Source organism: Callorhinus ursinus, unplaced genomic scaffold, assembly GCF_003265705.2.
Source record: "Callorhinus ursinus isolate GAN/ISIS: 27379988/994484 unplaced genomic scaffold, GSC_fseal_2.0 scaffold50, whole genome shotgun sequence".
Taxonomy (NCBI): Eukaryota; Metazoa; Chordata; class Mammalia; order Carnivora; family Otariidae; genus Callorhinus; species Callorhinus ursinus.
Genome location: NW_027397112.1, coordinates 171,099 through 196,313, shown reverse-complemented (window position 1 = coordinate 196,313; position 25,215 = coordinate 171,099). Strand labels below are relative to the sequence as shown.

The 25,215-nt window shown below is 56.0% G+C and overlaps 2 protein-coding genes across 4 annotated transcripts in view; both read left to right on the top strand.

Annotated features, from left to right (window-relative positions):
* The window catches only part of TTYH2 (tweety family member 2), a 37,462-nt gene extending 20,245 nt beyond the window's left edge, over positions 1-17,217 (top strand). For both annotated transcript variants that reach the window (XM_025889924.2, XM_073883169.1), the window contains 10 exons: positions 1,901-1,996; positions 2,549-2,621; positions 6,969-7,038; positions 7,300-7,355; positions 7,633-7,725; positions 7,958-8,050; positions 9,636-9,778; positions 10,458-10,643; positions 11,086-11,164; positions 15,555-17,217. In XM_025889924.2, coding sequence (XP_025745709.1) covers positions 1,901-1,996; positions 2,549-2,621; positions 6,969-7,038; positions 7,300-7,355; positions 7,633-7,725; positions 7,958-8,050; positions 9,636-9,778; positions 10,458-10,643; positions 11,086-11,164; positions 15,555-15,635 — 970 coding nt within the window. In that variant the 3' untranslated portion in view covers positions 15,636-17,217. The remainder of the gene's footprint in view (positions 1-1,900; positions 1,997-2,548; positions 2,622-6,968; positions 7,039-7,299; positions 7,356-7,632; positions 7,726-7,957; positions 8,051-9,635; positions 9,779-10,457; positions 10,644-11,085; positions 11,165-15,554) is intronic.
* Positions 17,218-22,243: 5,026 nt separating this feature from the next.
* Positions 22,244-25,215, top strand: part of DNAI2 (dynein axonemal intermediate chain 2) — a 36,752-nt gene continuing 33,780 nt past the window's right edge. For both annotated transcript variants that reach the window (XM_073883146.1, XM_025889947.2), the window contains exon 1: positions 22,244-22,338. The gene's annotated coding sequence lies outside the window, so the exon portion shown is untranslated. The remainder of the gene's footprint in view (positions 22,339-25,215) is intronic.

Below are 25,215 nucleotides of genomic sequence, written 5' to 3'. Positions count from 1 at the left end.
TGGGAAGTGAGTTAGAGGCAATCCTAACCTGATTTCCTGCTGGTGTGCACAGCAGGGAGAGAGGTAATAAGAGATCTTTAGGTTTGAAACATGAAACCAGGATTTTGAGAGGTGCCTGGTGGCTGGCCGTGTCTTCTGCAGGAAGACTCGGACGGGCAGAGTCCAGAATTCCTGGGCCAAGCTGTCCTCCCACCGGCCTCTGTCTGTTCTCCAATCAGCAGAATGGGGTCCTAGCACTAGACGTTCCCGAGAATCCCTTCCTGCCCTGGCTCCGATTTAGGAAAACTGGCTCCTTGGTGGACGGGGGGCGGTTCTTGATTAGCCCCCTTTCTTGGCACTCAGCCTCCACTCACAAAGGTGGGAAGAACCTCGTTTGGCTGCCAGGTGGCCTCAGCGTGCCCCCACCCTCTGGGAGCCTCGTACTTCCTTCCAGCACCACCCTGCTCCCACCCACACTCCAAACTCCTTCTCACCCTCATGATGCTGTTAGTGAAGCATTGCCTGCCAAAGAGGAGGGGTCCATGAGCTGATCTGGCTCTTGCATCTAGAGAAATCATAATGATCCAAAGACTGCCCTCTTCAGGGGCTTGGAGCAGTCCTTTCTGTCGGCCCCCCCCCCCCCGCCTCCTGTGTCCCCCAGTCCCGCACCGCAGGGCTGCTAGGCAGTGGCTGCTATAGGTGAGGCTGGTGCTCAGTTGTAAGGCCCCTCCTTGGGATCCCGTGTGGAAGGGAAAGGAACTCCCAGGGCTTTGCTTGGGATCAGATCAATGCCTTTGGACTTCAGGCACTCTGGATTCCTCGGCCCCTGCTCTGGAGAAGCAGGAAAGCGGGGACTTTGAGATGCCTCAGCAGCATGCCTTATTAACCTTGGCACTGCGTGAACATTTAACTTTTCACCCAGCCCTGAGAAGGTTCCAGCAGTAAAGGTTTGGAAACTGAGGCCCAAAGGAGGGAGGCAGCTTGTCAGGATCTGCCAGTTAGTATGTGACTCTGCCTTTTCCCGTCAGCGTGGCCTGGGGGTGGGGGTGGGGGGGGCAGAAAGGCCTGAGGAGTGAGGGGTGGCCTGGGGCTCCCTCGCCCCACCTGAGCTCCCTGGTGGTCTGGGAATGAGCCCCCCGCATCCGGGCACCCTGTGCCTGGCAGAAATGTTGCTGAGAGGAACCTACATATCCTAAGCGGTGGGTCCCAGGCAGCTGGGAGGGCGAGCCGGGAAGGCCGGGCTGAGCCTTCATCACAGAAATGGGCGTCTTAGGGGCTTTCTTAGATCTGTGGACATAAATGTCAGGCCTGATCTGATGCCGGTAAGCATTTTCGAAGCAGCAGGACCAGGGTCCAAAGAGGTGCCTGTGGGAGGCTGCAGAGAGACCACGTAGACCTGCCCTGTCCAGCGTGTGGCCACTAGCCACACATGGCACTGGAATTTAAATGAATCAAAAGCAGCTAGGATGAGACACAGGTCTCCTCCATGGCACAAACCGTATCTCCATTCTTCGGAGCCACGCATGGGCAGGGCAGATGAAGTGGACTGTGCAGAGATCTAGAACATGCCAGGGCCGGGCAGATGCAGTGGGCTGTGCAGAGATCTAGAACTGCAGGAAATTCTAGCCGGCAGTGCTGGTTTAGACCCTGGGCCTGGGCAAGGGCAAGCATGACCCCTTTGTTCAGGCAGAATCGGGGGTGCAGCCCTGGGAGCCCCTGAAGAGCCCATCCGCCGTGCACACCGGTCCTTCCTGTCCGGGGCAGGGCGCAGCCTCATCTACTCCGCTCAGCTGCTGGCTCGGGGCAGCTCATCACAACAAAGGGTTAAGCGGGCCTGGGGGCTGCTGTGCAGGCTTCCCTGCTGGGCACCCAGTGGGGTGACACCTCCCCCTCCCCTGACCGTCTCTCCCTGTCCACCCAGATGGCTTTCCTACCTCCTGCTCTTCATCCTGGACCTGGTCATCTGCCTTGTCGCCTGCCTGGGACTGGCCAGGCGCTCCAGGTGTCTCTTGGTCTCGTGAGTATCCCTGCCTGCAGGCCAGATAGCCGGGCAAGCGTGTGGGGTGACAGGGTCACTGTCAGAGAGATGGGGGCCCTGGCCAGCCTCGGAGAGTGTGGTGGGGGCAGCGGCCTGAAGCCACCATCTGACCCCTCCTCAGCCCCCAGCCGAGGGAGACGGCAGCCGCTGACTTACCATCTGGACACCTAGCAAGGATGGGGCCTGCCTCCGTGTGTCCTCACCATCCCCGGGCCTGACTGCTGAGCAGCTGAAGGAATGTGGCCAAGCACTAGAGCCTCCGGGGTCTCTAATCAACATCTCCTCATAGCTTGTGGCCTCATGGCTGTGTCTCTTCGGCCCAGGGACCTACGCTGCAGGCGCTGGGCTCCATAGCTCTCGCCCAGCAATCAGCAGGCTGTTATTAGGGGCCACTGCAAGAGTCTCGGGCCACAGGGGGGACAGGCTGGTGGCTCGGAGGAAGGGCACTGGAGGCTGGTGGGGTGACAGCCCTCACAGGGCTGCCCCCTGCCAGCCTGCACCTGGATCCCACGGGCCATGCCTCTCTCCTAGGATGCTGTGCTGTGGGGTGCTGGGCCTGTTCCTCAGCTGGACGTCTCTGGCTGCTGACAGCGCTGCAGCAGTGGTGAGTTGGGGGTGGGCATGGGGGGTGGTCTGACCAGGACCGTCTGTCCGGTGGCACATTGATGTGTCCTGTCCAGAGCCCCCAAGGCAGGGCCAGCTTCTGGTCTCTGTCCCTAACCTAGAATCTCAGAACTGAGAGGGCTTGGACCATCCACACCAGCCCCTTTGCCCTTCCTATGGGGACAGAGACCCAGAGAAAGGAAGAGGCTTACCCAAGATCATGAGGTATTTAGGGGCAAAGCCAAGATAAGACGACTGATCCCTTTCCCTCCCCATTGGCCCATTCCCAGCCACTGCTTGTAAGCCCAAGCTTGGATAGCCAGGTGAGATCTCTGGGTGTGAAGAACTAGCTGGGTCTGATGGGGATGGGTGGGGTCTAAACTTCAGGCTGGAGAAGCCTCGGGCTTCCAAAGCGCCCTCTTTGGCCAGCTTCCCTGGACATTGGAATGTGGAATGTGGTGTTTAGCTTGCCTTCCGTCCCATTGCCTTGGACTCACACACACGGCCTGAAACACAAGGGTGTATGTTTCTGGATGTGGTGCCCCAGAATGTTTTTAAAACACACACACACACACACACACACACACACACACACACACACACACACGGCGGGAGCTCCCTATGTAGGTATGTTTGGTCGTCAATAGACCTAACACTCAGGCGAAGCGGTGCACAGGTCATTCATTCAGCTGACTGGCTCTGTGGCTCTCAGCCACGCCAGGTGTCCAAGGATGCAGAAACCAGGAAGACATGATGTTCGCTCTTGACATAGTCTCAGGCTGCAGAAGAAATGCTTGTAGGCAGCTCACTGTGACCCTGTGTGAATGGATACCAGAGAGGAGCATGCTGCATGTGTGTGTGTGTGTGTGTGTGTGTGTGTGTGTGTGTGTGTGTGTGTCAGGGGGAGGTCAAGATTTACCAGGAGATTTCAGGGAACCCCTGCCTGATTCAGGGGCCACAAAGTAAGCCCATGGCCTGCATCTGTGCTGCCTTAGCTACCTGGGTATAAAAGAACGAACAAGGACTCTACCTGAAGCCCTCTCCCCAAACTCACACCTTGCCCAGGGACTTGGGGGCTGGCTAGTCACTCTGGCCCAGGGCAGTCTGCCTCCATGGTGCCCACAGAATGAACGGACCCTAGTGCTGCTTGGCTCACAGCAGGTTTTGGTAGAGCTTGTCCGAGAGGGAGACGGGGTGGGTGTCTCCTGTTCCTTCCGCCCACCGCGCGGTGTCCACTTGGGGCACGAGGGAGAATCAGCCAGGCATGAGCCTTTGTCCCAAGGGCTGGGGCCCCTCCAGATGCAGGGAAGGGCAGGTTAGGAGGGCCCAGGTCATGCTGCAAAGCATCCTGATGTCATCAGGAGCTGAGCGGGTACATAGTCCCAAGGGAGCGGCTGCTGGCCAGAGTTACATGCACAGCTGCCTGGCCAACAGCCTCTCCTCTGGGGACGAGTGTAAGCACAGGGAAGCCTGCACAAGGCAAGCTTTCCAGGGGGGCTCTCCTGCACCTTGCGCAGCCTCTGCCTTCTGGAAGCAGGGGAGGCTTCCAGCTTGCTGCCTTGAGCTGCCCTTTGGGAGCCGGCTCCCTCCCAGTGGGGGCTTCTCCCTCTCCCCTGGCTTCAGTGTTCAGGGAGACCGGGGGCGAGTTAATCTCCCAGCTGGGCGCCCTGGGCTGCCAGTGCTGGCAAGGAAGGCCATTTCCCTAATTGTTGAGTCAGGGCTGTGTGAGAGAGGGCTGTGAGGGAGCTGAATGCGCCTTTGAGGGGGCCACGGACCAGGCTGCATTTTAATGGGAAGCGGGGTGAGGACGAGCAAGCGGGGCGGGAAGCAGGCCGGCACAGGCCATTGTGGGAGCTTTTGTATGGTCCTGCTGCCCCTGCCCTGGGAGGCCTGCTGTCTTTCAGCCTCTGTGGGGCCCCAAGGACAGATGCGGAGCCCCTCCCTCCCCATCCCTTCCCTGTCCCTGAGAGAGGACCTCCTCGAGGAAGGAGCTCTGCTCCGAGTGGGAGTTTAGGGAGCTGAGCTCTGGGCTTTGGCCACCCCAGCCGTGCTGCCTACCCGCTTGACCGCCCTGAGAGGGTGAGGGGCTGAGGGCAGAGAGGAGAGAAAGCACCAGAAAAGAAAGAAGGGGGCCATGGAGGCTGGGGATGGGGGGGGGTCATCCAGACACCCTGGGGCAACTGAGCAGAGTACGCCCTGCAAATCCAGCCCCCAAGGGGGAGGCCGGGCCCACCTCACTGAGTCCAGGTGGGGAGTAGAAGGGTGGCCTCTGGAACCTCACCTTGCCCCTTCCCAACGGGGGGCCCCTGGAAACGTTCTGAAGCTCTCCAGACCTCAGTTTCCTCGAGTGTGAGATGGGGAGAAGTGTAGCACTTGCCCCAGAGGACTGTTAATGGATCACGTGGGGCGGGTAACTCCCAGGAGGCATATAGGAAATGTCCAATGAGCAGTAACCTCATTGGTTTGCCATGTGTTTATGTCGTTATGTGAGGGCCACAGGGGTACGCCTTCAGACAGTCACCTGCTCCCTGGAGCTGCCTCAGCTGGGCTGGACACTGGGCTTCTCTGCCTGCGCTCACTGCCCCCCGCCTCTTCCCCCATGCCCATCCCCACTGTGTGAGTAGTGGACACCGGGGCCATTATATTGTCTACACGGACAGGGAGAGAAAGTTGGATCCTCACTGAAGGGGCTGAAGGGCAGACCTGGCCTGAGTGGGGTGGGAGGCCACATCCCCGGGGGAGCCTCTCTGACAGGGGCCTCCTGTCCCTCTTTGGATCCCAAACTTTTTGGGACCCAGGCCAAGATGGTGGCCTCCCTCTTTATTTTTCCCAAGGCCTCCCATCCCCCCACTCAGATCTGGCTCCTCCCTTTTCACCACTCCAGCGACAGTAGTAGGGCTGCTGGTCCTGTGGCTCTGATTTATGGTAATGAATCAGTCTGAGTGATGTATGTTAGTGATGTGCATATAGAGCAATTCTCCCAGGGTCCTGAGCTTGTGGTTGTGTGTGTGCATGTGTATGTGCACACATGTGTATACAAACGTGGCTCTGGGAGCTCCGGGCCTAGAGGGGCGTCTTATTCCCCAACCCCCCTATACACACATGTTCTAGACCATAAGTACCATGATACAGCTCACACCTGTATCTCATGCCTAGAATGGCACATGGCATCCAGTAGGTGCTAAATAAATACTGATCGACTCAGAATGAATGCGTGAAGCTCCAGCGTGGAGCCTCAGGCCGCCACTCCTGAAAAAGGACAGGGCACCAGCAGTGCAGAGCCCTGGGGAGGGGCCCCCTAGGAATGAGTCGGAGCACCAGAGTTTCCCCTGACTCTTCTGAAAGATGGGAGGCCTCCTTTACCCGGTGGCCCCACTGTACCCCCAGGCTGAACCTGAGAAGGGCCTGGCTCAGAGGATGGGTCCTTGCTGCCACCAATCCCAGGGCTGGCTTCTGCTCCCACACAGCCCATAGGCCCTTAGCTGTCACCTCTCCAGGCCATGCTGTGGGGTCCAGGCCCCTCCGCTCCTCAGTGGCAGAGTCTGGAGCCTGTGTCCCCTAACTGCCAGCCCCCCATCTCATCCGGAGCAGGACCCGTACCCACAGGCTCAGAGATGGATTCAATGCCAACATAATTCTTTCATTGTTGGTGGTGGGTTTTTTTTTTAATATTTTATTTATTCATTTGTCAGAGAGCGAGAGCACAAGCAAGGGGAGTGGGAGAGGAGGAAGCAGGCTCCCCACTGAGCAGGGAGCCCGATGCGGGGCTCGATCCCAGGACCCTAGGATCATGACCTGAGCCGAAGGCAGACGCTTAACTGACTGAGCCACCCAGGGACCCCTAACATAATTCTTTAGGAAGAGAGTCTGGGGGATGCTTCATAGATCAGCACCTCAAAAGCACGGGGGGCTTGATAACAGGAAGGCCAAAAATACAACCGAGATGAACGAAGGCCGTGGTGCAGTAACTCCCCGACATGCATGGTGCGGGTGCTCGGGCCCCTGAGGTTGGTCCCAGAAGCAGCATTCAGAAATAGAGTAAAGAGCCAACGCTGCGGAGAGCCTGCCCTCCGCCAGTCACCCTTCTGGGTGTCTTACGTAGGTTAATTCACAAGGTGGGTAGCATTTTTCTCTCCATGCTATAAATGAAGCAACCGAGACACAGAAAGAGTAAGTCACTTGTGCAAAGTGACAGAGCTAGGAGAGCTAGGAAGGGGCAGGGCCAAGATTTGTGCCCAGGGAGGACTGAGCGGAGGGGTCTAAGCAGCTGGGCCTGAGGGTACCGGCTCCACCCAGGGCCCTGGTGTTAGAACTTTCTTCCACCCCTCCCCATCTCTCCCTGGCTCAGGGCACCAGTGACTTCTGCTCAGCTCCCGACACCTTCATCCTGAACATCACAGAGGGCCAGATCCGCACAGGTAATGAGCCCTCGGGGCCTCTGCTGTCGGAGCCACTCCGGATACTCAGACCAGGCCCATGGCCGGCCAGACCTTTCAGCCCTGTCGTCACCTAACCCCTCCCCACCCCCAGCCCCCCACACTTTTGGTCCAGCTGGACCTCCGGGCCATTTGTTAGAAGTGCCCTCCTTGGGGAGTTTGGGGACTGACTAGGCCACTGAGGACGGTGAGGGCCTGGTCACTGGTCAGCTCTCGCCTGATGCCGATGTCTTTGCCTTGCAGAGGTGACCCGTTACTACCTATACTGCAGTCAGAGCAGAAGCAGCCCCTTCCAGCAGGTACGCCCACCCTGCCCACAGCCCCCTCTGTCAGCTCGCCCCCTCTGGACCCGAAGCCCCTGCACCTGTAGGTGGCTGGCTGGGTGCTTTTCCCTTCATTGTGAGGCCCACGCTGCTAGTCCGGGGACCCCACTTGGAGTAGCAGGAAGCAAGAAGACTGTGCGGCTCTCAGAAAGCCTGAGGGATGCTGGGCAGGGTGGGAATCGGGCGGGGCTGCAGGGGGAGCGGCTCCCGGGAAGCGGAGCCTCAGGGCGGGGCTGTGGTCTCTCCTGGCCAGGCACTGACCGTCTTCCAGCGCTCGCTCACCACCATGCAGATCCAGGTGGCCGGCCTGCTGCAGTTCGCCATGCCCCTCTTCCCCACGGCCGAGGTAAGGCGCTGCCTCCCACAGCATCTGTGCTGGAAGAGGGGATGGCCCATCTGGACCTGGACAACCCTCCCCCTGCCCGCATCTCGCCCCTCCTGAGCCCCCGGGGCTTCGCAGAACCGGGCTGTGGAGCGCGCTCCCGGGCCTCTGCACACGCTGCTGCCTGTGGTTTTAGCTACAACAAGCCCACTGCTCACTGTCTGCCTCTCTGCGTGTTTGCCTCTTCCTGCTTCAGAAGGACCTGCTCGGAATCCAGCTCCTGCTGAACTCATCGGAGTCCAGCCTCCACCAGCTGACGGCCATGCTGGATTGCCGAGGGCTGCATAAGGTGCCGGGGTGGGCCTGGCTGGCAAGCAGGACGGGACGGGGGGGGGGGGGGGGGGGGGGGTACCCCCGCAGGCCACATTTTCCCAGAGAGCAGGCAGTAGGGTCAAGGAGAGTGATTATTGGGGCTCCCTGCAGGCCCCAGAATGGCGTAGAAGCCAAACAACAACAGGAAGGCAGAAGGGTATCTGGCTTCTTGATTCTCCCAAGTAGCTAAGACAGGGAGAGTCAGTGAAAGGTTCCAGGGGATGGGGGTAGGAGGATTGGATCGGTTAGCTCTAGAACGTTGGGGGATCCTGACCTACATGAGAAAGGCTATTCTCCAGTGTCCAGACTCCCAGCCATCTGGTCAACCCATCCATCTCCCTGGCTGCAAGTGGACATCCCCTGCTCATTGCCAGGGTCACCTTTCCAAGAACTTGGAATACCAGACAGCCTCAAATGCAGGGAACATTCTGGGAGTATGTGCGCCCCCCGTCCCCCCAAGCAGTAAGCCAGTGAGTGTGGACACTTCTCATGTCCCATACGGATCTAGCATGAAGGGTCATATGATGATCCCGGCTGCCATTTGTTGAGAACAAGTGCTCACCCTTGTCCTGTGCAGTTTGTATCCATCATATCATTAGTTGTCACAGTTATTATCGTGAAATACATGTTATTTCATGGGCAATTTTATAGGTAAGGAAACTGTGCATGTGTGGATGGATAGATGATAGATAGATATTTATATATGTATATATCTATAGATCTATAAAGTAGTTCACTGAAGTTTCCAGAGCCCTCAAGTCAAGGGCTTGGCTTTGGACCCTGGCAGTCTGACTTCAGAGCAGCCGAGAACATGTACTCTCTCTCCCTCCCGCACCACCCACATCCAATCCCTCAGCAAATCCTAGCATCTAGACTCTCAAATGTATCCTGAATCCATCCGCTTCTCTCTCCTTCCCCACTTTCGCCATGATCCAAGCACCACCCTGCTCCCCTAGGTGACAGCCGTGGCCTCCTGACTGCCCCCTCCTTCTCTCTCGCCCCCTTAACCTCCCATGACCTTTCATTCACAGCAACCACAGTGATCTTGGTAGAAGTGAGTTGGGTCACATCCCTTCCATCACATCTCACCACCTTCTGATCAAATGCAAACTCCTCACGTGCCTGCAAGGCCTAGCATGACCTGATACCACTCCATCCTGTCTCCTGCTGGCCTTTTTTCTCTCCTGAACATGCCCTGCTTGTCCCCTTCCTTCATCTGCTCAAGGCACAATTCACTCCTTCTTGCCATGCTGGTCTTAGATTAAATGTCCCCTGTCTCCTGGCCCCCCAACCCTTCAGCTGTGTCTGTCACGCTCAGAGCTGACCCTCGCGTGCCTAGCACACAGTAGGTGGTCAGCACCTGCTTATGGAGTGAACCCAAGAAGCCCCTTCTGTTGGGCCCCAGAGTGTGGACCCTTAACAGGCTGTACAAAGTGCCAGGGACGGGGAAAGGTAGGCGATCCCAGGCCCAGGCTCAGGAAGACGGGCTGACTGAGACCTGCTCAGACCCCAGGCTGTGCCCCGACCTGCCTTCCAGCTACGTGTCCCTCTTCCTCCTGCAGGACTACCTGGACGCCCTTGCTGGTATCTGCTATGATGGCATCGAGGGCTTGCTGTACCTCGGCCTCTTCTCCCTCCTGGCTGCCCTGGCCTTCTCCACCATGATCTGCGCTGGGCCAAGGGCCTGGAAGCACTTTACTACCAGGTGGGCTGCCCGGGGGCTTCCTGGGGGAGCATGCAGGAACCTCTGCTCTGAGACTGAGCCTGGAGCTGATAATCCGGGAGAAACGATGGCAACAGGGGGCCCGGGCATTCAGCCCCAACAGGCTGGCTGGATTGCTGCAGAAGCATCCCTGAGAGTCCAGACAGACTCCCAAAAGGAGGTTCCAAGGGGCCGGGGCAGGAGCGTTGCTGAGGATGGTGACAGTGTCATACCGCAAACTGGCATCCCTTGCTTGTCCTCTCTTCCTCTGTAGGACTTTGAGGTATGAGATAATGAGGGCTCTGGGTGCTGGAGGGGCACCCCCAGAATACCAAGAAGGATAGACAATAACACTGTTAGCGGGACACCTACACTCTCATTGAGGAGGTAGAGATGAGATGGTATTTCAGTGCCTATGGATAGATCCGACAAAAGGAAGCAGAGCAGGGAGGGTCCGTTTGACGGGGTCAGCATGGTGGGCTGCCTGGAGGAGGTGAGCATGAGTTGGGAACTGGTGGAGTGATCTGTGTGAGGCAGGGCAGAGGACCGTGTTTTACAGGAACCTGAAGGGGACACGTGGCCAGAGAAGAGTCCTGGGAGCAAAGACTGGGAAACAGGCCAGGATTGCGCGGCCTCCAAGCCTCGGCCCTCACAGCCGGCTGTGTCCTGTGTGTTGTTCTAGGGACAGAGACTATGATGACATCGACAGTGACGACCCTTTCAACCCCCAGGCCCGACGCATCGCTGCCCACAACCCGCCCCGGGGGCAGCTCCGCAGCTTCTGCAGCTACAGCAGCGGCCTGGGCAGCCAAACCAGCCTGCAGCCCCCCGCTCAGACCATCTCCAATGCCCCGGTCTCGGAGTACATGTAAGGCGGGGGCTCCCCGGGCCTCCCCCCAACCTGCCCCCGCACATGGCGGCAGGGGCAGCGCCGCCCCACCTAGCCCTCGGGGAGCTAGATTTGAGGACAGCCCCTTTGGGTCCGGGGGGCCGGGATGGGAGGAAGACACCAAAGGCCAGCAGCGGTCCCCCCACCACAGCCACAGACCCTCCGAGCAGATCGCAGGGCCCAGGAGCTGCATTTCTCCAGGCCACGCTGCTCCTGGCGCCTGGGCGCCCCAACCGCTGCCTCTCCCCTGGGCCTCCCCGAGCGCTCTTTCCCTGATATTCCTGCTCAGCTCCCTCCCGTGGTCCGTTCGCATCCCCCTGCTCGCACATGCACACCCACGGGCCCCTCCTGTAGAAACCCGGGTACCCCCGCCCCCACCCCCACGCTTCCCCCTCCTGAGCTCTCCCCTCTGCCCCCGCAGGAACCAGGCCATGCTCTTCGGCGGGAACCCACGCTACGAGAACGTGCCCCTCATCGGAAGAGGCTCCCCTCCTCCCACGGTAACCTGGGCTCTCCGGGCAAAATCACAGCTGTGGCCCTTGTAGAGGAATGATTAAAAAGATAAGACCTCCTGCCGATCCAGTGAATCCCCTCCACAAAGGTAGAAAAAAATGATACGGTCCTATTACTGGACCAGACTGCCACGCATGTCACAGGCAGTCCGCTAAAGGCATTGCGGAGACAGAAAGCTCACCCCAGGGCTCGCCTGTCCCCAAGGAAGACTCAGCACCTTTGTCACACCAGGCCATCCTAAGTCCGTGCTAATTAGGGTGTCCCCAATTGCCACAGCGATGGGGGCAGTCCTCCTTGATGCCTCCCTTCCAGGGAGATGCCTCCCAGACCCTTACAAGAACATTCCTGGATTGTAAAGCTGGCAGAGCCCGATTTTGCCTTTAAAAAGGTTTATATACATCTCAAAGGGACCGAGGAATTGTTTACAGTGATGAGTTTGCTAAAGGAAATAATCTTAGAAGGGAGAGCATCCCTTTTTGCTCCAGGGAAGTTGTTCGGTTTTCATTGGTGTTAACCCCTTCTCCCTGGGCTTCGCACTGGAGCCTCAGTGGTGGCTGGGAGACGAGCCTTCCTCAAACCCGCTCAGCTCTTGCCATCGCTAGGAACGTGCCCACGCCCGCCTCCAGCCAGGGAACCGAGACGCTGTGTCAGGGCAGGAGCCGGTGGCGTGAGGAGGTCGCTTTGGAGAGAAAAGGCTCTGTCCTCTCCCAGAGGACATTGCTGCAAGTAGAGACAGTAAACTGTGGAGTTCAAGGACACAGGCTCCTGTGCCAAATGACTGGGTTCACACCCAGCTCATGGCTTATGACCTCTGTGACCTTGGACAAGCACTTCACATCTGTGTGCCTCGGTTTTCCCACCTGTGGAATGGGGGTGGTGACAGCACACACCTCATGATGATGGCGAGCGTTGGAATCTCGGTCACTGTAAATGTGGGGGGGGCGCAGGTGCTCTAAGAGGGAGCTGCTTATTTTACCCCCTTCTTCACCTGCCTTCTCCACAAGCTACACTATTTATATGAAATGGACATGGGGGGGTGAAAAACAACGTCAGAAGTCTGCGATGGGGATGGGTACGCAGCAGAGTTCTGGAGCCAAGCATCTGTCGGGGAGGGCGCCCCTGCTTCCCCCTGGCTGGAAAAAGCGTTTGAATTCAGGGCTTTGGAAGGGGCCATCCTGCTGCTGAACTAGAAGCACTGGGGACTCCAGGACACGGGGTCGGTGACACATGCCTGGGCCCTGAGAACCAGGCAGGCACATCCAGTGAGTCAGCCCCAAACACAGATGGTGCTCCTGGGGAAAGAGGCGGAGACCTAGCCCCCGTCTTCAGCAAGGGCGCAACCTGCCGGGGCAGGGGCGGGGGCTGGGAGGGTGCTCAAGAAAGTGGCTCCTGTAATAAGTGCTTTGGGACCTGGAGGGGGGAACTGTCCCTGCTGCGCTGTGGGGTCAGAGGAGGTCCTGTGCCGCAGGTGGCACTTGAGCCACACCTTTGAGTGAGGTTCTTACTCAAGGGCACTTTTGCCCCCAGATGACACTTAGCCTGTCTATAGGCATTTTTGGTTGTCACAACTGGGGGGCAGGTGCTACGGGCATCTAGTGGGCGGGGGCCAGGAACGCTGCTCAGCATCTTACCGCACACAGGACAGCCCAACCACAAAGAATGATCCAGCCCCAAACGTCCACAGCGCCATGGTTGACAAGTCCCCCATCTTCCCCGCCATGACCCCACCTTGCTCTTTCCACCCAGAGCGCCTCACCGGCTATCCTTTTACGCACAGTCCTAGACCCAGGCCTAGCCCTCGCTTCCTGGGGTCCTCAGGAAGGGACAGAGGGCTGGTCAGAGCCAATATTCCGAGTAGGCACCTCTTAAATCCCAACCCAGCTTTCTCTACCCAGAAGCCTCCTGGGCCCCTTTTCCTCCCCCCAGCTGCTCTAGACCCAGGAATGCAGATTGATTTTAATAATAATCTGAGCAAAACGTAATGAGGGGGAAATCTGCTGCTGTGAATGAAGAATGACTCTGTGCACTGTGATGCCAAATAAAAATGGTCTGGGGATCACCCTCTTTTTTTGAAAGACCCAGGCCACTTTCCTTGCCATTAGCAGAGATCATCAAGAGCTGACTTTGTTTGAGAGGCTCAAGGACAGAGGTCACTTTCCCCCTGGAGTTAAGACCTGTCCAGGGACTCTCACTGCTTTGGCCAAGTTGGCTGCCCTGCCCCACCCAGCTCTACCTGCCCCAGGGCGGACCCCCCCCCCAACCTCCTGCCTTGCAAGGGGCCAGAAGAGGCATTGGCAGGTGGCTGCTTACCAAGGAACCCCCAGCATGAGGCCCCAATAGACAGCACGGCTGGCCGCTCCCCATCCTCCCCCTGCACCTGCTCTGTACTGGGTGAAGGCAAGTGTGACGTTTGGATGGATCGCTCCCTCTGCCAGCCCCATCTCTGGAACAGACGGGGATTTCACCATGGGGGGTGATAGCACGCAAGGCAGTCGGAATGGATGGCCTGTCCCATTGGCTGGAAACATGCCTTCGCCCAGCTCTACCTTCGAGGAATCCCTGTGCCCTCTCAGGCACCATGTCCTAGACTTGACGGACAAAAATGACCCAGACAATTGTTAAAAATACCAATACCAGGACTTTACTCCAGACCCCTGAAGTGGACGATCCCAGGAAGGCGCCTGGGAAGTTCAGTGTATCGAGCAGCCAGGGGATCCTCCTTCATCAAGGAAGTTTGGGAAATAGTGCTTCAAGGAGATGCTCACACGTGGGTGTGCATCAGAATCGCCTGGAGGACTTGTTGGAACACAGACGCCTGCTACCCCTCCCCCATCTTTCTGACTGGGTGGGGGATTTGCATTTCTAACGTGTTCACAGTAAAGCTGAGGCCGCAGGTCTGGGAAGCCCCGCGGAGAACCTCGGGTCTGACGCAGGCTTCCTCACCCTCCACACTATTGTTGGGCCAGGTCATTCTAGAAGAGGGGGCTCTCCTGGGCACCGTGGGATGTTTAGCTGTATCCCTGGCCTCTACCCCCTTGATACTGGTAACTCTCCCCTCCCTACCCCCCAGTTGTGATAACCAAAAATGCCTTCAGACATTGCCAAATGTCCCTGGGGGACAAAATCACCTCTGCTTAAGAACTGCTGGGTTAGAGTTTAGCACCCACCTCCACCCCGAAGCTCCCACCAGCTGGGAGCACATGTTCCCCCTCTGGTGTGAACGGTCCGGACCTGAACCCCTGGGGCCGGGAGATACTAAACGCTGCCATTCCAAGTCAGCAGACCGGCAGCTTCTGGAGCCCGTTTGAAATGTAGAAGCAGGGGCACCTGGGTGGCTCAGATGGTTAAGCATCTGCCTTTGGCTCAGGTCATGATCCCAGGGTCCTGGGATCGAGCCCCGCATTGGGCTCCCTGCTCGGTGTGGAGCCTGCTTCTCCCTCCCTCTACTGCTTGTGCGCTCTCGCTCTCTGTCAAATAAATTAAAATCTTTAAGAAAAAAAAGAAAAAGAGAGAAACGCAGAAGCAGGTCCTGGAATATGAAGAGTGGTAATGTGGGGAGTCCTGTCTTCCTGCTTCAGAGTAGCAACTAGTTAACGTCTGTTGAGAATTCACTTTGCGTCAGCTCACTGCTTCTCCGACTTGGTTGCATTTGGAAGAGCTTTAAAAAAAATTGCTGGTGGCCCCTTAAGATGCTGAATTTTATGTGATGTGGATTTAACCTCAGTAAAAAAATTACTGGTGGGTATGGCCCGGGCATCAGGATTTTTTTTTTTTTTTAGACTCCCAGGTGTTTGTAATGTGCAGCCAAGTTTGTAATGTCACAACCGCCGTGTGAGGGGTCTTGCCTGTCTGATAGTATTCAACCCATCCTCCCACTGTAACTGCTGACGGCTCTTGGGTCCCTTTCAAGGATGGGGGAACTGAGGCTCGCAGAGATTGGAGAGCCTTAGCCAAGGTCATGGGTTGAGTAAGATGCATAACTGGGATTTGAACATGGATCTCTGAATCTAGGGGCCTGTGCTGTCAACCTACCCACTAGGCGGGCTCCCCAGTGCCTTGGTGTGCCCTGATGCTGTCCCTGGTGTCAGTGGTGTGCCCTGGGGTGGACATAGCAGCCATGGCAGGGGGAGGGTGACTGGTCTGTGTGTGCGTCTTGCATTTGAGGCTGGGAGCCAGGCGTCCTGATGGCCCCAGGACTGGGGGCATCGCCAACAACGAAGCCTGCCCAAGCACTCTAGTGTCCCCACAATGCCTGTGACAAAGACTGGCCCCGCTCCTACTCCCCAAGAAGCTCCCACACCTTTGCGAGCACAGCGTCTGGTTTAACTGTACCGTGTGACCCTGTTCTGACCGTACCCCTCCTCCTCTCTCCCACAGTATTCTCCCAGCATGAGGGCCACCTACCTGTCCGTGGCGGATGAGCACCTGAGACACTACGGGAATGAGTTTCCAGCCTAACACACTTTCTGCAGAGGTTCCTGCCTCCTTGATCCGTTTTGGTTTTTAATGAACTCTGGCACAAGCTGTGTTTCTTTAATAGAAACCAAAGGCGCCTGGAGGCTGGGTGCAGGGCTACGGGATTGGCAGGCTGCTGTGTCTGCAGCGGAGCATCCGCGATTCAGGGAGAATCCGCCAGAGCTCGGCTGAGATTCCTGACCCAAGGCCCAGGCAGACAAGACCCATGACTCGGAACAGCCTCTCCCTCTTCTGCTCTCCTGTCCACACCGGCAGTGCCCCTGGGTGCTCGGCCATGTTGAAGGTGTTGAAGAGCCGTGCAGGGGGTGGCCCCAGGGCTGGGGGGGCAGGCCCCAGCTGCATCCCCGGCAGGCTTTCCGCAGGGAGACCCGGCGGAAATGTGGGTGACAGCTACCATGGTCCACCCGCCTTCTGCCGCTCTCCACTGCCTCTCCTCCATCCCAGAATCGATGCTGTGAGTTGGTTCACTACAGATAGGGACAGTCTCAGGTATTAATAGACACTTTGAAAGCAACACTAACTCTTCCCCCCGCCAAGTGTTTTAAATATTTTGATTATCCAAAGAATCGAAACTCAGAGCACATTCGGTTTTTACAAGAGATTTGGGGCTCATGCCTTCCCCCTGGGTGGTATCCCATTCTTCTGCAGATTTTGCTGGCGTCAGCCAGTTCTTTGAGGATCTGGAGGAAGAGAGGATTTTTAAACAAAGAACAGGTCAGTGAGACCTGTGGTCCCGAGTTGCTGCTTGATGGGGATGTGGGTTCATCCCATTCAAGGAGGGAGGCCCTTTAAGACAGAAAAGAAGCTAAGAGGGACAACTGGACACACTCCCCTGGTCTGGGGACTGCCCAGGTGAACTGTCCCTCCCTTTTGTCTGCAAGCAAGTTTGTCTTAAAGGTTTTAGCAAAGGGGGGGGGTCATGTCTTGACCTGAGAGAGGCCTCTTCCCTCATCCCCCCAACCCTGTACCTGTCCCCTTGTCCTGGGCCCCTGAGCTGCACGCGCTCAGTGAGCGGGAGCTTGTTGGCCAGGAGGAAATAGTGACCCACCATCCTGCCTGCTGAGGATCCAGGGTTCGGGTCTCTGGTGCTTCTTATCTCCTGTCAACTCAGAATGCACAACACTGATGCCCCCCCGCAACCTTGCACACCCAAAGCCAGGGACACGGGGTGACCTGGCTGGGAACAAGGGCTCCATTTCCGTTTTCGAAGAGCTCCTTTCCCATCAGAACGCTGACAGCAGAGTGACTCTCGGCGCCCAGCCAAGCCTCTTTGACGGAACAGGGCCCTGCGGCAGCCCAGACTCTTGCCTCACCTGCGCTAACCTAGAAGTACCATGTATCCATGTACCATAAACGTGTGTGTATGGCCACGTCGCATGCAGATAGGAACCCCGCGATGCCAAGATGTTGCTTCTTAACACTTCATTGTTGGCAACCCTAGAGTTGTTTTTAATGCATGTAAACTAAACTAGAATCCTTTGGGTGGTCCCTGAAGGAGCCAGGTGGGCTCTGCTTGATATATGTGCGCCCTTGCCTGGGGAGAAATAAACCACTTGTACTAAAACGTGCGCTCTGTCTAACTTCCTCCACGGCGGCCATAACGAGGGTCCCGCAAGCTCCCTGCCAGCTGGGCCATGGACCGGAGGGCTTCCCCACAAATCTCAGTGATTTCAGGGCAAGGACTAAAAGACAGGCCACGTCCCCCTGCTGATGGCTCCCCCAGCTTTGCACTCTGTACCTAAACTCTGTCTCCGTTGGGGTGCCTCTCTGGGCAGGGGCACCTGAGATGCTCTGCACCCTGCAGGGCAGACTCCCAACTTGGTGCCTGTGGCTTTGCACCCTGTTAATTCTGTGCGGCAGCCTAGGCTCCCAGAATTGACTGCGTTTCGAGGAACTTCCTGAAGGGAGCAGCTTGTGCATCCTTTGGGAGCACTTGAGGCGTGATACAGAGGGCTCTGTACAGTAGAACATGCCAGACTTGGAACTGTTCATCCCTCAAAGCTGAGCATCAGAACTAGGGCATTTCTGAAATAGGAGTGCTCCCCCCCGCCGCCATCTAGCAGCACAAGTACCTTTCTCCCTCGTCTTAGGAGACCAAGAGCAGTGGGGAAAAGGCTTGGAGCAATGGAGAAACCAATCTGATTTTTCTTTAAGATTTATTTATTTTAGAGGGGAGAAGGGGCAGAGGGAGAAGGAGAAAGAGAATCTCAGGCAGACTCCCGCTGAGCACAGAGCCTGACGTGGGGCTCGATCTAACGACCGGAGCCAAAATCAACAGCCAGATGCTCAACCGACTGAGCCACCCAGGCGCCTCCCCCCATCCCCCCGACCCCCGCCAAATCTGATTTTTTTTTAAAGGTAACTGTACTTCAGTACTCAAATGAGATTCACTTTGAGGCATTCATCATCTCTGGGATCTGCAGAGAAGACCTGAGCTGCAGGTGGGCCCCTCATGAAGTAGGAAGGAAGCTACGTGAGAGCACACACAAGCTCAAGGGCCATTTGGGTCCCCACATGTGTCACCCCGCGACCTGCATTCCTGTCTTGGGTCACCAATCTCTCACCCAAGGAAAGGAGTGGGGTGAATAGGCCTCTCTGCCAAGCATGCAGTCGCCTGCCAGCCTTACCATTTCTAGACATCTCCAAACAGCCCCGACCCCAGATCCAGGAACCCACTCCCAGAGGGAAAATAATGAACTCCATCAGGCCCCCTCTGTAAGCAACAGAGCCTCTGCCGGGAACAGGGGCATGTGTTCGAGGCTGTCATTCAGGGCCACCTTAGCCAGGGGGGGCAGCAGCAGAGTGGTCCCTGCTCCAAAGCTGACTCATCTCCTGTGGTCCTAAACTACGCTGTGTGGTGCGTTTTCCCTCTTCCAAAGCTTCAAGGTCTCATATTTCAGAGCCGCAGGGGCAATATCGCTGCCTCTTGGCTCTAAACTGCTGATGTAGCAACACTCAAGGCGCCTTGTGTGCCCACTGACAGGTATACCCAGATCTGGAGCATTTACCTTCCTTTCTTCTCCCTTTCAAATTTCTATTTTCCCCCTTCAAAAATGCACTGATTGCTTGGCACAGGGGCCAACAAACTACCACCACCGGTGAGTCTCGTCTGACCCGCTGCCTTGTATAGCTGGTGAGTATGGCTTTTATATTTTTTAATGTTTTTTTTAAATAAAATATTTGCAACGGATTTTGACAGTAGAGAACACTAACTCTGAACTTCAGTTAAAGTGTTGTCCTCCCTTCAAAGAATTCCACTCTTCTCATTAATAGACCAGTACGACAGAAAAATTAGACTCAATATAGTAGTTTGAATTTTGTTAATCAAAAATGTGTGGGAATTGTTTTCTCCCTTATCATGTAAATATCTACAAAATGTCTTTGATTTTCTTCTTAAACCTGCAGCCTAAAAGGATGTGGAGAAATTGGAACCCTTTACGCTATCGGTGGGAATGCAAAATGGGGCAGCTGCTGGAGAAAAAGGTATGGTGGCTCTTCAAAAAATTAAAACTCAAGAAATTCTATTAAGTCAATAGAATTATCATAGAATCCAGCAATTTTTTAAAGATTTTAACTATTTATTTGAGAGAGAGAGAGCACAATCAGGAGGAGTGGCAGAGGGAGAGGGAGAAGCAGACCCCCTGCTGAGCAGGGAGCCTGCTGTGGGACTTGATCCCAGGACCCTGGGATCATGACCCGAGCCGAAGGCCGATGCTTAACGACTTAGCCACCCAGGCACCCCAGAATCCAGCAATTCTACTCCCAAAAGAATCAAAAGCATTCTAGAAGAGATGTTTGTACATCCATGTTCCCAGCGCTATTACTCACAATTGTAAAAAGTGGAAGCAACACTAGTGTCCATCAGTAGATGAGTGGATAAACAAAATGCCATCCATACAGACAACGGAATATTTTTCGGTCTTAAAAAGGAAGAAAATTCTGACACAGGCTACCAGATGGATGGACCTTGAAGACATTATGCTAAGTGAAATACGCCAGTCACAAAAAGGCAATGTCTGGGCGCCTGGGTGGCTCAGTCGTTAGGCGTCTGCCTTCGGCTCAGGTCATGATCCCAGGGTCCTGGGATCGAGTCCCGCATCGGGCTCCCTGCTCCATGGGAAGCCTGCTTCTCCCTCTTCCACTCCCCCTGCTTGTGTTCCTGCTCTCGCTGTGTCTCTCTCTGTCAAATAAATAAATAAAATCTTTAAAAAAAAAAAAAAAAGGCAATGTGTGATTCCCCTTGTATGAGGTACTAAGACTAGTCAAAATCATAGAGGCAGAAAGTAGGATTGTGGGTGCTGGGAGCTGGGGGAGGGGGAAATGAGGAGTTATTGTTTAATGAGTACAGAGTTTCAGTTATGCAAGATGGAAAAGTTCTGGAGATGGATGGTGGTGATGACGGCACAGCAGTGTGAATATACTTCATGCCACTGAACTAACGCTCTTAAATATGATTACAGCGATCCATTTTGTGTTATGTGTATTTTACTGCAATAGGAAAAAATTGGAAAAAGAATAGTAGGGGGTGGACAGCAGTGCAATGGATTGTGGCCTGGCCTGGGGGCGGGGGGAGGCCAGGGCCGGGGGCTGCTCTCAGCAAAGAATCTCAGTAGCCAGTTCCCCTGTGATTGGGCAGAAATCAGAGAGACACTGAAAATTGTTTTTATCCAGATGCCTGGGCATACGCCTAATTATATGACCTCATGCTGGCTTCCCAGGGCAGCTGAGATGGGCCTGCCCAGGGGTGATGGCTGTTTTGCCAGAGAACAGAGCTGCCCAAGGCCATTGCAAGCATGCAGGCCTTCTGAGTGCAGGTGGGGGTGGGGAACCTGTAATAAATCATAGCAATAATATGAGAAAGGTAACTGGAGGATGCCTTCAACTTTTCCCATTTCCCTGTTCTTCCCTACCCACTGACCCACTTCCCCACCCAGGGAATAATGTGTGTGTGGAGGGTCTTAGCTTTCCAGGGCCCGGGGGAGGGGGAGGAGGATGTCTATGTTTCCAGTCCCAACCACCCAATGCTCCACTGTGGGGCCGATCTGTTTCTTCTGGATGCTTTGTCTGGGTCTGATCCGCCTCTGACCGCACAGAGTCAGTTCAGTGGGGCTTTCAGACCCTCCTGCACCCAGCCCCCATCACCGCCCTCAGCACCCACCCCAAGAGAGCCCTTTGCTTGGAGGCACAGGTGGCAACAGGAGCCAAGGGGTGGGGGGCTGGTGGCAGCCATCTTTGGGGCTTGTTAGTATGGTTGGGCAAAGCGCCATCTTGGGAATTTTGTTGCACCTGCCCAGCTAAAGGCAGATGGGTAGTGGTGAAGACACATTTATGGAGAAGTTGGGGAACCAGAGTGGGGGAAGATTTGCTTTTTTTCCTGTAATTTCACAGCTCCAAAAACCCACAGGAAGCAATCCAGGTGCCTTAGCCTGCCTCTCGGCACACCCCCACAAACTGGCCCCAACTGACATTTGCAAATTCCTCTCTCATTTTCTTCCCCACAGAGGCTGTCAGCTCCCTCCACCATGATGCATCCTCCTTCCTAGAATGTCTTTTTCCATTGCAACCACCCCTCCCTCCCACACACCGTGCCCTCCCCCCATTCTGGAATGCTCTCCCCACTCCTTCCCCTGCAACTCGTCACTATTTTTCAGGACCAGTTCCGACCCCCCAAAATGGGATTTTTTGGCTGACACGTCTCCTGTCTACCCCAGTCTAGATCTCCAGCGCCCATCCCTGAACTTGGTTAGCCTGCTTCTCCGTGGTGGGGAGTACGGGGCTGGCTTATGTTTGGGTGCAGACTCCGCTATCAGCAGCGGCCCGGGCGCTCTGCCTTGTTGTCTCAGTCGGGCCTCCCAATTTTGTCACTGTACCCCCACTTTGTAGATGAACAAGGTTGAGTCTTCGAAAAGGGAAGTAATTCTCCCGAAGTCATATGATTAGTAAATGACCCAGCCGGGATTCAAACCCGTGCGTGCTAGCCCCCAATCCCCTGCTCCCAGTTTATATTATCTTGCTTCACTGCCTTAACCCCCGGAGGAACTTCATTTTATTCATTCATGCATTCAATGAACACTTACTGCATGTTTACAATGTGCCAACCACCAGCCAAGCTGTGGAAACACCCAGCCCCTACTGTCCCGGAGGGTCTGTCCTGGTTGTGTGTGTAGTCAGGCTTGGTTCTTACGCAGTGTGCGGGGGATAGGGTAGCACAGGGGAGACTGGAGTTTAATTCCCATCGAGTGGGACAAGAAACCCGAAGGAAGGAGCGGTAAGACAACCTGCCAGACCACAGGCAAAAAGATCGCAGAGCCGGGCATCCCACCCAGGGCGCAGTTCTGCCAAAGCGCTGACTACAGTAATTTGCATGTTCTCAGGATCTTGCCCAGTGCATTTTTGTAGATTTGGACAAGCACCTCGGCAGAGATCCCACAAATGTTTATTATCACCGGCGTTTGACTTACTTGGTTAATTTTTCTCCTAACTCCGGGAGACCCCTACAGGATGCTGCGGGATGGGCGGTCACGTGCTCCGGGGCGCCCTCCGCCCCGCCCCGCGTCCCGGCCCTGCCGGGGTTGCTAGGCAACAGGTAAACTCCGCGGGTCTGAGCCGTTTGAGAAGCGCTGGGGCCGGCGCTGGTGCTCAGGTGCTTCCCTTGCGGCCTGGCGGCGACAGGAAAGGACCGAAGGTAAGAGCGCGGGCCGGGAGGAGTCGAAGGCTGGAGAGGAGAGGAGAGTGAAACGGGGAGCCCCCGAGGGTAGTAATCAGCGATGGCGCAGGAAGCTCCTCGTGGGGGCAGCCTGCGGGGATAGCTCCGCCGGAAGGTGGGTGCCAGATGTCCCCGCCCCATCCGTCCGGGCTGCCCTCGGTACTCTCGAGTCACAGGACCCTGCAGGTTCTGGTCACCTAGCCTCCTACACCCCGTGCTCCCAGTCAGTCTGGTCCTGATCCACCAGTCTCCTGGAGGGGCGGGAGACCTCTAAAGGGCTCTCAGCGGGCTGGCTGGAAAGTACAATCTGGGCTGGAGTGGCGGGAGGTGGGCTTTCTGATAAGGGAGGGAAGGGCATTCATAATTATTGATCACTGACTAGGCGGCAGTTCTCCTCAGTGCATGGCTTTATTTACTCCTTACCCGAGGGGCACATTCTTATGCCCATTGGGTACCATGCTCAAGGTCACACATTTAGTTTCACCTTCCTGCAACACGTTCAAAGTTTATCACAATCTCTGGAACCACAGAAGTGTATTCTTGGCTTTCAGACCCTGTGCTTCCCCCTCTCACATCTTTACTTAGCTGTGCTTTGTTTTTCTGATCAGAAATGGAAGAGGAGGGGGCAGAGAGTTTTAGGGGAGAACGCCAGGACCGGCCTGGTACTCAGCATGGAACAGAGGGGGTGTTGGGCTCTTTCCTACACTGGGCGCTGGGGACAGGGCTGAGGGAAAAGTCCATAGTCTGCCCTCAAGGAGACAGCGTTGTAGTGGGTAGAGCAGGTAAACACCAAGGCAGCACCCTTCAGTCCTGGGGACCTCCTCCCAACCTCTGCCTGGCCTCATCCTCCACTTGCTTGGAGCTCACCCCAGGTTGACCCCAGTGTGCCTTGCGTTGCCCTGGTAGGATGCCCTGGTAGGATGCCCTGGTAGGGGGCCGGGTGGATTCCTAGGGAGATCTGCCTCGTTTGAAAGCAAATGAGTCCCTTAGGACCCCACATTCTAGAAGGTGCATAAGAAAGAGGGAAGGAAGCTCTCCACCTGCGTTCCCCTGCCCGGCCAGGTGTCACACAGAGGCGCAAAGACTGGGGGCTCCCAGGCACCACGAGGACAAGGAAAATGTTCTCACTTTTACGTTAGGTGGAGTCCAGCACGGAGGGAAAGCAGCCGCCCCCTCTTGCCTCCCTACTAAGTGCCCAAACTGAGCTCCCCAGCCCCACCCCTCCCTCAGTCCCACCCCAAGCTTGGAAAACACACTTTCTCTTAAGTCAGGGAAGTTCTTGCCAGGAATCACTTTGCTCGTGGTCATTGCACACGTTTTTATCATTGGTGAAGCTTCCAATCCGACTGTCCTGGGACATAGGAGACAGTTGTCGTTTTGATGTTCGGACCCACACATCTCCAGCCCTGTGCATTCTTGTGTTTGAAACTCCCAGCAGAGTGCTGCCTGCCCCTGGGTCTCTAGGTTCCCACGGGTGGGGGCCCCCTCCCCAAACTCCCAAAGGGCAGCCATACCGCCCCCACCCCCCTCAGGAGCCCCCTTTGCAGACAGACAGCAGGGCCCGGGGAAGCCCAGCCAGTGGTGCTTGTCTCACAAGCGGGGAAAGACCTCCTGAGACCCCCACGCTGACCCTGCTATTCATCTTTGGGTCCTGCCAGCTTGTGAGAAAGAGCCCGCTCTGGGTCCCTGAATGAGCTGTCTTCCCGTCACCGGGCCAGCCTTTAAATGTCCCCTCTGTCTGCCTCTAGATAGAAAACAATGCCTCTGTTCTCGCTCCTGGCTTGGCCTTGGAAGGCACCAAGAAGGAAAGCAAAGCTGTTTAAAATATGATCTGGGCTAAAGAGGCTATTTTTGTGCCCCTGGAGTTTCCTCATGCTCTTAAACCTCCTTGTGTCTCCAGAGAGCTGGCTTTTTCAGCAATTCTCTTTTCACAGAGGGAGAGCCAGACGGCCCGTGACTCTGGGGACCCCGGAGCTGCCCTGTGGCCCCTAACACTTGCCCATGTAGAATGAACACATTAGGGCCACCTCCTACAAGTCGTGTTTCTCTTCCTACCCTCTGCTGTCCAGGTCGTCGCTTCTACCTGTCCTGATACAGGACAGGTTGCAAACCATGAGAAAGAGCCGGAAAATCCTGTTTTCTGCAAGTCTGATTCAGGTCCAGCCGTTCTGGGGCTGGGAGTGGGTTGGGCGGTGCTGTCTCGGAGGAACAATGGATGTGGATGTGAAGGGACCTAGAGGGACCTTAACCCTCCCACCCTCACCCCCTCGCCCCTGCCTCAGCTGCTCCAAGGCCAAGGCCACCCCAGGCATGTGCTCCTGGGTTGTCACACAGCTCATGGCCCTATATCGCAGGGACCAGCAGCCAGGACCCACTGGTCGGGTTCCTTGCAGCCTTGGAGGTGAGGGGAGGCAGATTAGACACGTCTCTGGTCATAATATTCATCTGGGGAAATTGTGAAAAAACAAATTGCCAGGCCCCGCCCCAGACACAGGTTCAGCATTTGCGAGAGGGGGCATGGGAATCTCCATATTGTAAACGAACATCCCAGGTTTGAGACATGCTGGCTGAGAGATGAAGAACCCTCACTTTAAGTCGGTGGTTCTCAAGCCTGGCTGCACACTGGAGTTACCTAGGGAGTTTGAAGCATCCCATGGAGAGACTCTGATTTCATTCGTCTGCAGCTTAACCTGAGCATTGTGATTTTATAAAGCACTCCAGGAGTTTCTAAACCTATAGCCAACGTTAAGAATCACTGCTTTTGGGGGCGCCTGGGTGGCTCAGTCATTAAGCAACTGCCTTGGGCTTGGGTCATGGCCCCAGGGTCCTGGGATCGAGCCCCACATCAGGCTCCCT